The following is a 17,907-nucleotide window of genomic DNA, read 5'->3' as shown; positions in this document are numbered from 1 at the left end:
TAAGGAGGGGAAAGGGCAGGCTCAGCCTTGAGACTAGTACCTTCTACCAGAGTAGGGCTCTGGACACATACTGGAGTCTGCAGAAACCCCTCAGAGGCTCTTGGTTGTCTGGAGGTGTTTGTTTGTTTGTTTGCTGGTTTGTTTTGGTTTGAGGTTTTTTCTTTGTTTTGTTTTTTTTGTTTTGTTTTGTTTTTGTTGACAATTTGGTAGAGGAAAAAGACACCAAAGTGGCTGGTTTGGGGCTTCCTGCTCCCTGATGGGAATCCCTTAACAACCTGAGGTTAAGCATGAGAAATAAAAGAACAACCCATTTGCATGGTACTGGGATTGCCAGGTTCCTGGCTGTCACCTGGCTAGGGAATCCAAAGGAAACAGCAGCCATGTAATTCTTCAGGGAACATGACCTTGGTTAGGGACCTGAAGCAGGCCAGAGCATGTAGTCCCTGCCTAGCCAGGATAGGAAGCAACTGAGAGGGTGTCAGGCTGGGTGGACTCCGTGTAGAACTGAGCTAAGACTCAGGCCCTGGCTTCTGCACAGCATATGGGCGGGGTTGGGGCTCTACACTGTGCTAAGCAGGGGACCTTGACTGAGCACTTTTCCATGACCAAGCAAAGTGAAGAGGACCTGGTAGGACATAGGAATTTCAGCCTTAGGAGCACCCTCCACTTTAAAGCTAAAGGCTCCCAGTCCTCAGCTCATCTAGCTACCTGACTCCAGCTCGGGTCTCCCCACTTAGCCGCTACAGGCTGCAGCAATGACAGACTAGCCTTGACCCCTCAGCTTCTCTGTCCTGCTCAAGATCACCATGCTATGTGGGTTTAGAGGACTGGGGTACAGAGGTGGAACCTTGTGTTTGAAGACTTCATAGGATGAGCTATGGGCTTCATTCTCCTAGTGAGTCTAGAAGAAGAGCGAAGGAAAATTCCACCTGCCTTCCTGCCTACAGAAGAGTGTAGCCTTGGCGTTGGAGCCTTGGTTTTACAGCTCTACTCTCCTGGAAACTACACAGGTATTTGGTGGCAAGAGCCCTGCGACTGTGCGTCCCAGCAGGGACTCTGGCAGAAATGCCTAAGCTAACCATAAGGACTCGGGAAGCTTGCACACCTGTCTGTGTGAGCTGAATTCTCAGGCCTGAGTGGCTTCCTGGGGGTAGAAGAGGATAGACACTGGCCCCGACCGAGCAACCTGAATACTCCTGGGAAAACCCTTCCACGAGGGTCTCAGATCCTTGCTCCTGCCAGCTGCTGACGGGATGTCAGAGTGGAATGATGCAGGTCCACCCATCCCGCTGTGGTCACAGAAGCTCTTCCACGAGGCATGGCCTGGGATCTGTCAGTTGTGTTCCTCAGAGTCACAAGGAAACTGTTTATCTGCATCAGGGAAATGACTGAGCTGGGAGTGCCCAGACCGGTCTGACTGCAGAGTTAAGGTGTCACTGTCACATAAGGTGTTGAGTGAAAGAGCCAGGCAGACAGGGAGGCTGCCCTCTCCCTCACAGTAGGTAGGGACAGGAGGTACAAGGACCACACTCCAGCACAGCCTGCAGGGATTCTAGACAGATGGTTGCGGGGACAGAGTGGTGGACTTCTTGACCCTCTGGGATGCCCCGGGATGACTGTCTACAGAAGTCAGTTGAATCGTACCCCCCTGCATCTCCTATCAGAGAAAGCAAGCACGCTTTCCATATTCCTGACAGTTGCCCACATTCCTGCGACTCAGTGACTCAGATGCTTGTCAAAGATAAATTCCTTGGGATTTAATTAAGCCACTGGATAGTGGTAGGTTGCAGAGGCTTATGGGTCACAGGTGTTGGGGGACTCAGATTTCAGCAGAGAGTCAACACTTCTGAGCCATTCTGCTATGTTTGCTTCAAGCTGGAGACATCATAGCTCCCGGGATGACCTCCTGTCTGGACGGCCGCTCTTCCATCCAGAGCACTGTCCTAGCCTCTCTGTGTTTGAATCTGGCTTCCCTATAATGTCCGGTCCCTGCTCCATGGTTCCATCCATGGGCCTGATCTGAACCCCAGTCATTCTTCTTGCTTCCAGGAAATCGTGGGGCCACTTGCTTGGTCCTGTAACTACACAGCAAGAGGCTTCATCTGGCCTGCTGCCGCCGTGTCTCATCGCAACCCACCATACGCTCCTGCACCCAGACCCACCGTCCTATCCTTTTTTCACACTGTCAATCTGATGGCTAACATTCTCTTCACCCCAAGTTTGAAAGAGTATAGCCACATAGGCAGGGTCCTTTTGGAGGTGCCCCACCCTACCTGCCCTAGATGGACAGGAGCATCCCAAAGTTACTTCTTGGGGAATTTCCTCTGGAAGTCGACTTCTAGCATCTCGTTCTAGCACTACCCTTTATCTTACCCCCTGTGCTCTGGGAGGCCCCAACACCTGAGGAGATGACTCTACTCTCTACCAAGAATCGTGGGCATTGAAGGCTCTACAGTAGTTTTCTCTATGGTAAAGGGTGCTCCTGGCCTCAGACCTCAGACCTCAGACCTCAGAGCTTCTGGGTGCTGCACTACCAGCTTGAGCTCCTTCATGGGATGTCCCTACAAATTACAACAGATAGCTTTGGTCTGTTTTCTCTGTCCTCACTCCTCCCTGGTCTTAGGCACAGCCATGCTCTGGGACTTATGCGGTGTCACACCTATAAGTGTCAGAGTGTCAGAGCCTCCAGCTTTCCTCGGAAATCTACAATCCACAGGGTCCCCACATTGGCGATTCCAACTCTCTCTTGCTGGCCACTAGCTGCCAGTCCAGCTGTGCATGGAGTCAGAGGTTTCGTTGGTTGCTCTGGCAGATAAACTCTGGAAGAACACTCTCAGTCCAAGGAGATTTATGTACATGAGGCAGAGGGGCTGCCTGAGTCCCTCTAGGCACTCGCGGTGCCTTCAGGGAGGCACACAGCACGGGGACAAGGCTTGTGCCGATCCCCCAAGGTAGCAGTTCCCATGTCCTGGGCTTCCACTAATTGCACTTATCGATTTCTGCCATCCAGATCCACCTTTGCCCTTGGCTCCTGAAGATGTCACAGTGGGGATACTGGGAAGGCTCGCCATTGTCCTGCAGAGCTCCACAGCAGAGGCTGGCCAGGTCCCCAGGCCTCCCCTTTAAGTGACCGTCAAATGTGCGTAAGTTCTGTGTTCAGGCTCTGGACTTTGAAAAGCTTTGTTGCTGTTGGATTTTGGTTTCAGTGAGGATGGGGCACCACGGGGACTCAGGTAATTCCAAAAGCTCTTTGTCTAGCCTGTAAGATTAAGAGATAATTTGAAGTGAAACAAAAATCAAAGGTTAAGTAGAGTGCCCTGGTATATCTTCAAGCCCACACCATCCTGATCTCTCTTGACAGTTGCCCAGAGAACCTTCTCCACAACCCAGAAAAAAAAAGGGGGAGCAGGATTTGGATATCCCAAGCCCCAGGACTCCATCAATGGAGCATGGTGTGAGCTGTCTCCCAGAGCTCAGGATAACCCTTCATTCTCTCTATACCATGACCAAACATGTGCCTGGATATGTCCCAGGCAATGGGACATAGAAGGGACCTAACTTAAGCCCTTGCGAGCTAGTGTTAGAGTCAGGGACATCACTAAGGACATTGGGTGGTCCCTCTAGGGATCTAGCAAGCCTCAAGGGTACCCTGGAGTTCAAGGATCCTCAGCCTAGGTTAGATTCAGGGTCAAGACTCCAAAATTCAGAGGTCCTGGCAGATACCAGCCCTATTATGGGCAGCCCTATTAAGGGGACTGGGAGTGTATGGAAAGGCAGGGACTCAGGCTGAAAGTTGGGTGCTTGGAAACAAGGAATCAACAGCCAAGGCAGGGCCAGATCCTGGGATGCCTTCAGTCTTCAGGTCTCTGAATATAGTCGGGCATCATAACTGGGCATGCAGGTTGAGATCCAGAGGTGAGGAGCCAAAGACTGTTGGTTTCCGGACATTGTGCAGTCACATTAGGGATCTGGCTTCATGAGCCACTGGCTTGTCAACCTGCTGCTCCTTGCCCTGGAAGGTCACTTGAAGGTCACTTTGCACAAAGCAGGAACTACACCAGACTGGAGATAGCTTTGGGAATGGGACATAAACTCTGTGGATGAAATGCCGTGGGGCCTCTCTTTCTCAGCAATCCTCACCATGTGCCTCTATGGCAGGACCCTAAGGACCCTAAGGACCCAGGGCCACACGGCCCCTGAGGAGATGAAGTGGGAGAATCCAAAACAAGGTTGCACTCAAGGCTCCTCATTTCCCAAGGAGCAGCACAGCCGGAGGGGAATCAACCTCCTCTCTCAATCGGCTCTGCATCAGCCAGTAGAAAGGAAAGGATACACACCCGAGTTCTCGGCGCATGGGAGTCGTCAAGGCCACAGAATGAATGCTAGTGAGAAAAACAAAAAAAGGAACAAAAACTATAACATAAGACCAAAAGAAAACAAGAAGAGAAAGGGGAAGAAGGAAAAAGAAAAGAAAAGGAAAGGAAAGGAAAGAGAAGGGAAGAAAAGAAAAACGAAAAGAAAAAAGAAAAGGAAAAAGAAAAGAATGTGAGATGTGGTATGGAATTCACTGACAGCATCTTACAAAACTAGAACACTAGGGGGCAGCAGAGAGAGAGGAGCGGAGGGCTGCCAACAGGAGGTGCCATTGCTCCCTCCAGCCTTATGTGCTCAGTGGGTTGTCCCTACACTTTTATCAGGTATCCCATCAATCCCTGCTGCCAGGTGAGACCTATGCCGTGTGCAGAGACTTTGGGGGATAAAAGTAAGGCTGCACAGGGCAGCACAAGGGAAGGGCCTGCCCAAGGGCACTCTGTGCTTCTCCAGTATATGTTATAGTGGGCAGAACAAGGGAGGCAGCCAGGCCAACCTGCAGACAAGTGATCCTTCCCTACACTGCCCCTGGAAAGAGATTTGTTAATTTAAAACATCATGTGCCTTTTGCTAGTCATCTTTAGAGAAACGCTGCTTAAAAAAAAAAAAAAAAAAAAAAAAAAAAAGATACTCTTACAAAACCAGAAAAGACAGATCAGTTAGTTCAAAAGAATATTTTTTTCTTAATCTACTTGTGACTTGCCCTGTTTAAACAGAATCAATAGTCACTAGAGGAAACAAATATGACCACCATCTGGGATTTAAAAAAAAATCCCCACCAAACAAGATCATAGTTTCCTATGTTGTTTTTAGAGAAAAGTGAAAATCCAAATAACATTACCACTTTCTTCCATCCAGTCTCTAGGATCGAGAGCTTGAGAGGTCACTGTAATCCTAGAATAGTTCATGTTCTACATGGGGAAACTGAGGCTCAGTGCGAGGAGGGTGTAGTGACCATCCAGTGGATTGTGAATAAGAATGGCCACAGAAGGAGAGAAAGATCACAAGCCACAGAGTTTCCCACGATCACTTGCAGGGAGTGACTGGGAGGACCTAGATGTGACAGTTAGGCCTGTCATATAGCCAACTAGTAATCCACCATTCATTCAGGTCAGCCTCTCCTGCTGTGTGTTTGGCCTGGGCATGCCCTCCTGGGAAGATGGAGACAGAGCCACCCACAAATCAGCTCTGAGAAAGTCTGAGAGAGCAGAGAAACAATCCAGGTGACAACTGGGTGCTCCTCCATGGCGGCATAGCATATACCCACCCAGCCAGCCTGATTTCTGACATTACTATATGTGTATAGTGCATGCGTTGTGTGTTGGTTGGCTCACGGTTGCAGGTGTGCACGCATGAGTGTAGGGCAGAGGACAAGCTCAGATTTCATTCCCTAGGCACTGTCCTCTTTGGGTTTTTGAGACAGGGTATCTCACTGACCTGGGACTCACCAGTTATGCCACACTATCTGACCAGTGTGAGTCCCCAAACTGCCTGTCTCCACTTCCCCAGCACTGGGTTTCTAACTGTGTCCCACCACACCCAACTGTCCTTGGTGTGAATTGTGGGAATCCATCGAGCACTTTACTGACTGAGGCATCTCCCAACCCCCACCCCCACCCCACCCCACCCCATTCTTAACATTTTAATAAGTGGCAGCCCTTGTGGCCACGTTTGTACAGTTGTCACATCTGGCTATGACTCTCAAGGTGCCTATGGATGGAATGGCAGGCAGAGTTCATTCCCCCACCCCTACTCCCACCCACCTCCCTCACTGCTGCCACCCAGGGAGGCAAAAAGTCTCATTCTCAGAGCAGTAAAGAAGCTCTCCATTTACAGCCCCAGGATCTCGGGCTATCCTGAGCCCAGCCACGGAGCCATAGTATTCTCAGCTGGATCAACCTGACATTCCTTTAGGACTTCCCAACAGTCCTAGAGGGTTAGCAGAGGGAACTCTGGGATCTAGCACAGCCGCTCAAAGGGTTCCCCAGAAGGGAACTGATGGGAAAACCAAGGTAGCTACTGCTTAGACACGGACCTCTGGTGCCCCCTGCAGACACAGGCAGCGATGCACCTGAAACTATACAGGAGAGACTAGTGATTGCCCTGTCTGAATTTAACGTCTCAGGGAGAATATATCTGTCCCTCAAGGAGTCTCAAGGAGCACTTTCCTCTTTCTCTCTCCCCATCACCTTTATTTAGTATCTGACAACCACCAGGAAGTCTGCCCAACTGATGAAGAGCCTCAAACTCTGCTGTCCAGTGACTTCTAGCAACTTGTCCCTGCTGTCCCTGGAGAGTCAAGCTCCTTTCCCACAAGCTGGCCTGGCATGTTTCAGCCCAGAAGTGGCCTTTGTCTTTCCTTCTGGGCTTTCCCATATCCTCATTTAGGATTCAGACAGAGTCTTCTCAGGCACCCTAGCCTTACCCTGAAAATCAGGCTGGATCAGAAGGCCTGTGCTTCTGCCCACGGATGTCCTCGCCACCCCACAGATGTAAGCTCGGCCTTACCACCTTGCTCTTTGACATAAGCTATGCAACTATGACTTCTCCCTGGACTTGTCTAGGACCACTCTACTCTTTGCCTCAGGGGAAGACATGAGTGAAATTTCACTCTGCCCTCAAGGGACGCACAGTTAGCAGGTGTTGTCACAGGAAGCAGTGACAATCACAGTACAGTCACCTTGCCTGTGTGGTCCTCGACTAGCTTTGCAGTCTGCTAGGCCAGCAGCACAGGGTGGCGACCAGCATCCACATAACCCTGGCTGTCTCTTCTGGGATGAGTGCAAGTGTTTGTCTCTGGGATCCTTCCTTTCTGGATGTTGGCCTGCCATTTTTCACTCCTGTGGATGCGCTCCAGTCTGATCTTGAACTTGTAAGACCTTTCAACTTTGCCTCCTAAGTACTGGGATTACAGGTGTGCACCACAACCATGCCCAGCATGGTTAAGAGGATTGATTTTTATGTTTTTCAATTCTTAGCAAAAGGGCTTGTCTAAAACAGCTCACTCTACTATATCCCAAAGTTAAACGGGGTCTGGAAGTGGTAATTGTTGTTGTTGTTGTTGTTGTTGTTGTTAGAGACTTTATTGTTTAATTATGTGGTATATGTGTGTATGTGCACATTAGTGCAATACCCATAGAAGCCAGAAGAGGGCGTCAGATAGATACCCATGGAGCTGTGGTTACAGGTGATGGTGAGCTGCCCAAGCCACTGAGCCATCTCTCTAGACCAATAGGCACAGCTACTGGTGTATCTACTGTTGTGCACAGTGTGAAGCCCGTGGGAGTGAGCGAGAACTGTTGGAGGCATCTGTGTGTTCCTCTCCTGTCGTGTGTACTGTTTCCTCCCAGGAATTCTGCTTAGTCTGTGATGCTGAGTTTTCCTTCTAGCTTCACCAAGCATGCATTAGACACATCCACTATCGTCACATCTGGCCAGCTGGTAAGTGCCAGGCCTGGACTGGCACCATAGCATGGTCTTGCTTACTTCAGTCATGGTATGTGCTCCCTGCCCTGTGTCTCTCATCCCACACATGCCTGTTATCCCAGCACTGATGGGATGGCAGTCAGAAGGATTGCTGGGGCCTGTTGGAGGCAGGCTAGTGGAAAAATCTCAAGCTCCAGGTTCAGCAAGGGGTCCTCCCTCCTAGGAAAAGTTGGAGAGTGGTAGAGAAGGATATCAGATACCTTCTTCCGGCTTCTGTGTGTGCACACAGGCACTCTCATCAACACATACATCTCAATATGTGCCCACACACATACATACATACTTACACCTCACATACATACATTCATACATACAGACACCTCACACATACACATACATACATACATACTTACACCTCTCACACACATACATACATAATACATATATATATATATATATATATATATATATATATATACATACTTACACCTCACATACATACATACTTGTACCTCTCACACACATACATACATACTTATACCTCACATATACACATACATACATACATACATACATACATACATACATGCACCTCACACACACATAAATACTTACATCTCACACACACATACATACAAATATAGACCTCACTAACACACGTACATGCATACATTCACAAACAGAGGTAAAAAAAGAAGCAAAAAAGATCTTTAATGCAAAAATAACTACAAATACAAATGGCTTCATTATTACTATGTCCTTTTGTCCCAGTAAAAAGAGCTAAGATTCAGGGATTGCTATTATTCATTCATTCATTCGTTTATTCACTCTTTCTCTTTCTCACACTGCCTATGCCAGGCACTGTACTGGGTGTATTCTTGAAAGTGGGACTACAATATGGACAAACAAAAATTAGAAATATAATCTACGTTATTGAAAGGGTTTGTTTACTAGGACTGATGTGTTAAGTATACATCTCAGTGAAGGTGGGTAGCACTCTGCTAATTTATATAAATATACATGAATTAATTTCGAGGGAGGTTGGTTTCCTGAGATGGGGGCTTTGTACTCATGATTCCATTACTTCAGCCTCCTAAGTTCTGTGACTGAAAGCATGCCCCACCACACCCAGCTTGTATGCTAATGTTTTGAGCTCAAGGCCTTCTGTTTATGCTAAGCAAATGTTCTACCATTTGACTATTCCCCCAGACTCTTGCTATTTTTAATTTTTCCTGCATGTAAGGCATAATCTATTCATTCATCATTCACCTATTTATTTATTTATTTATTTATTTATTTATTTATTTACTTTGTGTTGACATGTATATGTGTCTGTGTGTGCATGGTTGTGTATGTAGGTACACGTGTTTATAGGTAGGTGTATTCATGTGTATGGGTACGCATGGGGAACTAGAGAACCCTCGGCTCCATTTCTCAACAGTTGTTCATCGTGTTTCTAAGACAGGGTCTCTCACTGACTTGGGTCTTGATGACTGGGCTACATCTTTTTACTATGGCTCACCTTTTCAGCCTTTCTGAAGGGATTTGAACCAACCCTCACCCAGACTCTGAAATGGCCAACCCTCACCCAGACTCTGAAATGGCCAACCCTCACCCAGACACTGAAATGGCCAACCCTCACCCAGACACTGAAATGGATTCCTGACCCTGTGGCCCCAGCATCTGCCTGTGGAGGCCTTAGATTCCTCGGATGAACTGGGGAACAGGAAGCCTGGGTTTTAAAGCTGAACGGGGCAGCTACCTGGTCTCAGCACTCCCGGTCCACCTACCTTTTCCTCTAGCTCCTTCAGCTGGCGCCTCTGCAGCTCCAGCTTGCCCTCCATCTCCCGGATTTTCTGAAACACATCGAGTCATGCGTTACAAAAACCTGGCCTATGTCTTTTATGGTGGTCCAGAATGGAATCCCTGAAGGACAGACCCAGAGGACAGGCAGTCCCCCTGAGGAACTAACTCTCTCTTCTGACTTGTTACAGAGGGATAGACTTCATTTGCTTGTGAAGTCCATGACCTGCTCACATCCAGTGTAGACAGCGTACACTCATGAGATGAGGCCTGAGCTGGGGCACCTAGGCTCCCAGCAGGACAAGAAGATGAATTGCCTCAATCACTCAGTCCAACATCCAGGTAGCAGGGACCTGGGGGCTGCAGGGAAGGGGAAGGTAGTGCTGGTGACAGCCATGATGTGTGTGCATTCATGCACCTCACGGGGATGCCATGAGGTGGGTGGAGGCTCTGATGAATAAGAAGCATGCATCCTAGCAAAGCTCTGTGTAGCTCATCTCTTCTGCTTCTCCTCCCTCGGCTATCATCAAGGTTCTGGAACCTTCTTTTCTCTGCTCAGCATCGTATGAACCGCACAGATGGTTAGGTCCTCCAAGAAGTAGCAAGTCAGGCTCTTAGGCTGATTCTCAAATTCTTGGCCATCCCAAACCTAACAGCTAAGAGTTGCTGAGGCAGTGTGGTTCCTGTACATCAGGCTGCCATATAGGGAGCATTGGAGGAAGGTGGGAGAATCACCTTTGTTTTATGGATATGTTACAGCCAATGGAGAATACAAGTTTACCATTTACAACACCCAAGTGCCTTGTGTCTCCCCAGCCACCAAGGAGGAAATGCTTTCTACTCTGTGACAGGCAGCCATAAGAAAAGATGCCGTGTCAGCAGAACTCCTACCTGTCACTCTCCACCCAACATCCAGGGTACCTGATGTCCATCAAGTGCCAGCAGGTCATCAGGGACCCAGGATATATTGAAAGTATGAGTGGGGGAATGAGACTGTAGGGGCCATTGCTAGTACCTGCTGGGCTTGCTGTAGCAGCTCCATTCGCTCCCGCAGGATCTGACTGTCGAACTCCCGGCTCTGACGCAGCAGCTGTCTGCGCACCTTCTCTACAGCTGCCTGGAGGTCCTCACGCTGGCTGGCGCTCAGTGCCTCGCTGGCCCTCCGCCCTGGCTCCTGCTGCAGTGCATTGTACAAGGTGGCCTCCAGGTCCTGGATTTTCTGCATGACCCAAACCAGAGACAGTTGAGGTTATAGAAAGGCCGACAGCCATTGCTGTCAGGATGATGCTAGAGGTCACGCTAAGGAGGGAAGGTCAGCATGCAGGGTCCAGCAGAGCATGTGGGGGTCTCTCTGGCCAAGGCACACCTCATTGAGTGTTTTGTTCTGGACAGAGACAAATATCCTTGGTCTGAGTAGGAGACAAGGGCAAGAAGAAAGAATCACGTCTCCCTGAAACAAATCCATTTAACTGGAATTTATCTTCTCTTCGGCTTCTAACTTACTCTTGCCCACTATTCTAATGAAGCCAGTGGGTCACTATTTGTCAGTTGTATGATTTACTTACCAGCTGTGTGGAGAAGGAAGCTTTTACTGGAAGCAAATAGGGAGAATGTCCTACCCACCACCCCATCCCTGATCCTGCACATAGTAAGGGGGCCTTTGTGGGCAATGCTGTAGGAGACAGTGGAGCTGGCTGTAGGAGTCCCGTCATTCGGGGTTTGAATTCTTAGTGAAGTTACATCAGACTCTCTCTCTGCTGGATGCTCAACAGTTACCTTGCCATGGTATCCAGAGGCAAAGGGGAAAACTGTCTCTCTCCTGCTGCCACAAAGTCCCTCACCCCAAACTAAGAAATATCACAACCATGTGATGGAACCCACCTGTGACGGTTTGTATATCCTCGGCCCAGGGAGTGGCACTATTAGAAGGTGTGGCCCTGTTGGAGTAAGTGTGGCCTTATTGGAGTCGGTGTGTCACTGTGGGTGTGGGCTTTAAGACCCTAGTCCTAGCTGCCTGGAAGCCAGTATTCTGCTAGCATCTGTCAGATGAAGATGTAGAACTCTCAGCTTCTTCTGCACTAGGCCTGCCTGGATGCTACCATGTTCCTGCCTTGATGATAATGAACTGAACCTCTGAACCTGTAAGCTGGCTCCAATTAAATGTTGTCTTTATAAGAGTTGCCTTGGTCATGGTGTCTGTTCACAGCAGTAAAACCCTAACTAGGACACCACCCTAATATGAGACAGAGCAACCCAGGGAAGGTTTTGCGATTCTCACATCTGCACCATTGTTCTGACTTCCTAGATAGCCCTTTTGGGCTACCATTGATTTGGCTACAGACACGACCACCTTCTCCCAGAGTGACCTTGGCCATGGGAAAACAGAAGGCAGAACAGTGGGATTCCACGTGGTCTCTGTCTGGGCTCCAAGTGTCACAGGAGCTTACATGTAGGATGGTCAATACTCACCATCAAACATCCTAGCTCACTCCTCTCCATTCAGCAACGAAGCTTCTTTTTTGTTTTTGTTTTTGTTTTGTTTTTAGATATTTTCTTCATTTGCATTTCAAATGTTATCCCGAAAGTCCCCTATACCCTCCCCTACCTGCCCTGCTCCCCTACCCACCCACTCAAACTTCTTGGCCCTGGCATTCGCCTGCACTGGGGCATATAAAGTTTGCAAGACCCACCCCACCCCCAAAAAAGCTGAGAGGTGGTGGCACATGCCTTTAATCCCAGCATTTGGGAGGCAGAGACAGGCAGATTTCTGAGTTCGAGGCCAGCCTGGTCTACGGAGTGAGTTCCAGAAGAGCCAGGGCTCTACAGAGAAACCCTGTCTCAAAAAAAGCAAACAAACAAACAAAAAAGTTTGCAAGACCAAGGGGCCTCTCTTCCCAATGATGGCCAACTAGGCCATCTTCTGCTACATATGCAGCTAGAGACACATGCTCTGGGGGTACTGATTAATTCATATTGTTGTTCCACCTATAGGGTTGCAGACCCCTTCATCTCCTTGGGTACTTTCTCTAGTTCCTCCATTGGGGGCCCTGTGTTCCATCCTGTAGATGACTGTGAGCATCCACTTCTGTATTTGCCAGGCACTGGCATAGCCTCACAGGAGACAGCTATATCAGGGTCCTTTCAGCAAAATCTTGCTGGTATGTGCAATAGTGTCTGCATTTCGTGGCTGATTATGGGATGGATCCCTGGGTAGGGTAGTCTCTGAATGGTCCATCCTTTTGTCTTAGCTCCAAATTTTGTCTCTGTAACTCCTTCCATGGGTATTTTGTTCCCTATTCTAAGGAGGAATGAAGTATCCACACTTTGGTCTTCCTTCTTCTTGATTTTCTTGTGTTTTGAAAATTGTATCTTGGGTATTCTAAGTTTCTGGGCTAATATCTACTTATTAGTGAGTGCATATCAAGTGACTTCTTTTGTGATTGGGTTACCTCACTCAGGATGATATCCTCCAGATCCATCCACTTGCCCAAGAATTTCATAAATTCATTGTCTTTAATAGCTGAATAGTACTCCATTATGTAAATGTACAACATTTTCTGTATCCATTCCTCTGTTGAGGGACATCTGGGTTCTTTCCAGCTTCTGGCTATTATAAATAAGGCTGCTATGAACATAGTGGAGCATGTGCTCTTATTACCAGTTGGAACATCTTCTGAGCATATGCCCAGGAGAGGTATTGCTGGATCTTCAGGTAGCACTATGTCCAATTTTCTGAGGAACTGCCAGACTGATTTCCAGAGTGGTTGTACAAGCTTGCAATCCCACCAGCAATGGAGGAGTGTTCCCCTTTCTCCACACCCTTGCCAGCATCTGCTGTCACCTGAATTTTTGATCTTAGCCATTCTAACTGGTGTGAGGTGGAATCTCAGGGTTGTTTTGATTTGCATTTCCCTGATGATTAAGGATGTTGAACATTTTTTCAAGTGCTTCTCAGCCCTTCAGTATTCCTCAGTTGAGAATTCTTTGTTTAGCTCTGTACCCAATTTTTAATGGGGTTATTTGATTTTCTGGAGTCCATCTTCTTGAGTTCTTTATATATATTGGATATTAGTCCCCTATCTGATTTAGGACTGCTAAAGATCCTTTCCCAATCTGTTGGTGGCCTTTTTGTCTTATTGACAGAATCCTGTGCATTACAGAAGCTTTGCAATTTTATGAGGTCCCATTTGTCGATTCTTGATCTTACAGCACAAGCCATTGCTCTTCTGTTCAGGAATTTTTTTCCCCTCTACCCATATCTTCGAGGCTTTTCCCCACTTCCTCCTCTATAAATTTCAGTGTCTCTGGTTTTATGTGGAGGTCTTTGATCCACTTAGACTCGAGCTTTGTACAAGGAGATAAGAATGGATCAATTTGCATTCTTCTACATGATAATTGCCAGTTGTGCCAGCACCATTTGTTGAAAACACTGTCTTTTTTCCACTGGATGGTTTTAGCTCCCTTGTCAAAGATCAAGTGACCATAGGTGTGTGGGTTCATTTCTGGATCTTCAATTCTATTTCATTGATCTACCTGTCTGTCACTGTACCAGTGCAACCAAGCTTCTGGGAGACCCAAGTTTCCACTCCTCATTCCACACCATGACAAAGGAAGACAGCCATGCACCCCGCACCTTGCCCTAACCAGCCTGGAAGCAGGAGGTGAGAGGTCCATAGACCATGCTCTAAGTGAATCTGATACCTCCCAAGAACTGTTTAGAATCTCACAAGACAGATACCCATCTGGGTCCATGCTGTGCACTTGAGGTTTAGTGTGTTTTCGGTGATAGCTATAACTTCTACAGGGACCAGGATCATTAAGGTAAGGATGTGTTCTAAGAGCCAACATGCTCAAGGTCCTGAACCTGCCTACACACCATCCTATGATTGGGGATCACCTTTTCCAAATAGCTGTCCTGTGAGAGGCCCCAGTGAACCACAGCACTTTGCAATGCTGGTCCCCACCTCTCTCAGCACTGCAGCTGTCCTTTAGCACACTGTCCTGGGAGGACCTTAGGATCAGGGCCCTCAGCTTTCCATCTAATGTACCTCCCCTTGGGGACAACTGGGTTCCCGAAGCTTCTCTGAGGGCTGTCCTTCAGGGCTGCTAAACAGGCTTCAGAGGCAGCTCTGGTCAGTGGGGGTGTGTTCTTCGTGGGCATTTACAAGGACCAAGACTGGATGAGGTAGAGGGACAGAGATGAGAGCATTCTCATTCATTCATTACTCCCCGATGCTGTTGTTGGCCACATCACAGGATAAGGAACCAAAAGTGACAGGAGAGATGTTGCACAGTGATGAGTGTTGACCGTCCTCCACAGAGTGGCACTGACTCTCCCTCCACCATGGGGACATCTTGGAAATGTCCCACCCACAACTTAGACCCTCACCCACAAGGGATAATGGCTCTTGGTGAGAGGGATTTGTGACTTTGAGGGAAACCCAGACTCTTTGGAGAACCCCACAGGGTTTCACAGGGCTTTAAACCTTTCCCCATTTGCCTGAGCACATCTGGCCACAGCTCACTTCCTCACCTCTTTGTTCTTTAGGACCATCTCTGTTCCTATCTACAAGAAAACCTGCAGCACCTGAGTCAGATGCAGATACTTGCACCTTATCAATGGACAGAAAGCAGGGACCCCTGGGGTTGAATTAGGGAACAGCTGGAAGAAGCTGAGGAGGGTGACCCCATAGGAAGACCAGCAGCCTCAACTAACCTGGACCCCCGAGATCTCTCAGACACTGAGCCAACAACAAGGCAGCATACTCTAGCTGATATGAGGCCCCCAACACATTGGACACCAACCCAGCCACAAAACCTTTGACCTACAGTTTGTCCTGCCTGAAGAGTGTGGTGGGACAGAAACCTAGCAGAATTGTCATCAAAGAGACCAGAGAGATTTCATCCAGCAGCTGATGGGAGAGATGCAGGGTCCCACAGCCAAACATTAGGCAGAGCTTGGGGAGTCCTGCGGAGGAGGGGAGGAAGGATTGGAGGAGCCAGAGGGGGCAGCAACACCCACAAGAACACGGCCCACAGAATCAACCAGCTGGGACTCTTAGGGGCTCACAGAGATCTGGGAGCCTGTGTAGGTCAGCACTAGGTCCTCTGCATGTATGTCATGGCTGAGTAGCTTGATGTTCTAGTGGAAATCCTAACAGTGGGAGAAAGGGCTGTCCTCTTTTGCCTAGTTTGTAGGACCCTTTTCCTCCTACGGGTTTGCCTTGACCGGCCTTGATGTGATGGTGTTATTGTAGCTTGTTATGCTATGTTAGGGTGATGTCCCGGGAGGTCGGTTCCTTTCTGAGGGAGGGAGGCAGAAGGTGTGTGGATCTTGGGGAGAAGGGAGGTAGGGGGAGAGTCTGCGGGAAAGGAGGGAAACTGTAGTCCAAATGATAAAAGAATCTAAACAAAAAAGAATATAAATTTAAAAAAAAAAGTGTTTAAAAAAAAAAACCCACAGCTCATTTGGAACACTTGCTGGTCATTCTAGTCACGGGTGCACTGGGAACATGGTGTGCTCCCTGCAGGAAGCAGCAGCCTCAAAGGCTGAGAGAAGAAAGCCAAAGTGTCAAACCCACTTCCGGTCCTACCAGGTAGGCCTGGTCGAGGGCTTCTTTCCTGTAGTCCAGCTCCTGCTCCAGGTAGCCTTTCTGCCTGCTGAACTGGTCCTAGAAAAGAGAGGCCGCCATTAGGATTGGCCGGAACAAGTCAACAGCAGGAGGGCCCTGCACCTACCCCCTAGAGACTCAGTGCTGGGGAAGCAAGAAGATCCTGACTGTTGACTGCCCTGTGTGAACTCCCTGAAAAGTCCTCACTGCCCTGGGCACCCAGGCTATCCATGAGAACCCTGATCAGGGTACCATCATTCTGGCTCCCCCTCCTCTTGGCTATCTGGTAACAGGGAAGGAACATCATATGCAGCCTGCTCTTCAGTCCATATTCCCAAAGTCCCCAGTCCCTGTGTTGTGGCCTGGAGCCTCTGAAGATTGTCTCAATAGTTCCCAGGTGCAGCCCATCCATTGCCCAGGCTGTGCACCCCCTGCCCCATGAATCTCACTGTTAAACACTCCCTGAAGCTGTCTGGTTCCTGCTACACAGGCCTCATCTGAGCAGACTACATGCCCATTTATACCCATGAGGCCCAAGGGCCAGAACTCATGGTGCAGCCCCTGTATTTTATAGGTGAGGAAAAAGAAGGCCAAAGAGGATTAGTGCCTCACCGATGGTGCCATTGATGTCAGGGATAACTAGAAACCCAAGTTCCTAAGGCCTCTCCAGGGCCTCTCTCTGGCACTTCATGCTGCTTTGGATCCATGTGACAGTCCCATTCTTCAGTGTGTTCTCTTATATTTTTGGTTGTGAGCCTAGCCTTTAACATTGAGCCATCTCTCCAGCCCTTCAATGAGTTCTCAACTGAAGTTGGAATACAAACGGGTCTTGGATGGCTTTGGAGCCAGGTCTTCTGGAATAGCTTCTCTTGCCTCTCTGAGCTGCAGACAACTGTCCCCCACACCCCAAATAGGGCATCCCAGGAGCATAACACCCTCACAACCACAATCCACCAAGCTTGCATTAAAGCACCCAGTCCACAACCAAGGAAGACCAGCTCCAGGTTTCCAAGCTATCGTGAAAAATCTCCACTGTATATACATCTGCAAATACCCTCAGACAAGGGTCCATGTGTCACACTACATCTCTAATGTTCTCAAGATGCACTCATGTCACCCCAGGGCCTGTGAGTCCAAGATGGGGCACAGGGTCAAAAATAAGTGTTCAGTTGAAAACGGGGTGACTGGGAAAGGAAGAGAAAGGAGATGGCTCAAAGGAGCCTTAAGAACTGAATGCTATGCTGTGATAATGCTGAGCCTTCCGCAAAGCCAAATTCTGCCTCTGCCGCAGGCCCTGGAATCTTTACCTTCTCCTTCTCCAGGTCCATCATCTTCTGCGTGAGGGCTGCCTCTGTTCCCTCTATCTGCTTCAGCCACTAGAAAACAGCAGGACAGGAGGACATAGGCAAGTGAGCAGGGCCACCGGGAGGCTGAGCCTCGCGACACATACAGACAGTTGCACGGGATGAGGAACGATGCACTCACACAGCTGTGTGTGTTCATGGCTATGGCTGTGTGAGCACTATCAGGCCTGTGTTCAAAGGGGTGTCTGGAAGTGTGGATCTAGTTCATAAGTGAACAGGAGCTGGGAAGCCTGTGTGCCATCCAGAGGTAGGTGGCAGCCCTACCATCTTACAGGTGAAGATGTAATGGCTGCATTAAGTCTTGTGTCCAGTCACAGAGCTGTGGACTGGGA

At 48.7% G+C, this 17,907-nt stretch overlaps 1 protein-coding gene across 2 annotated transcripts in view; it reads right to left on the bottom strand.

Moving 5' to 3' along the window:
* Positions 1-3,012: 3,012 nt before the first annotated feature.
* The window catches only part of Jakmip1 (janus kinase and microtubule interacting protein 1), a 119,760-nt gene continuing 104,865 nt past the window's right edge, over positions 3,013-17,907 (bottom strand). For both annotated transcript variants that reach the window (XM_029477928.2, XM_021162250.3), the window contains 6 exons: positions 17,519-17,587; positions 16,194-16,271; positions 10,616-10,819; positions 9,588-9,653; positions 4,338-4,413; positions 3,013-3,259 (listed from right to left, as the gene is read on the bottom strand). In XM_029477928.2, the coding sequence (XP_029333788.1) occupies positions 4,363-4,413; positions 9,588-9,653; positions 10,616-10,819; positions 16,194-16,271; positions 17,519-17,587 (468 nt within the window). In that variant the 3' untranslated portion in view covers positions 3,013-3,259; positions 4,338-4,362. The remainder of the gene's footprint in view (positions 3,260-4,337; positions 4,414-9,587; positions 9,654-10,615; positions 10,820-16,193; positions 16,272-17,518; positions 17,588-17,907) is intronic.

The sequence above is a fragment of the Mus caroli genome, unplaced genomic scaffold (genome assembly GCF_978045245.1).
Source record: "Mus caroli unplaced genomic scaffold, Mus_caroli_1 scaffold_4, whole genome shotgun sequence".
Lineage (NCBI taxonomy): Eukaryota > Metazoa > Chordata > Mammalia > Rodentia > Muridae > Mus > Mus caroli.
Note: the sequence above shows the minus strand (reverse complement) of the source record. Positions and strands in the feature narration are given on the sequence as shown.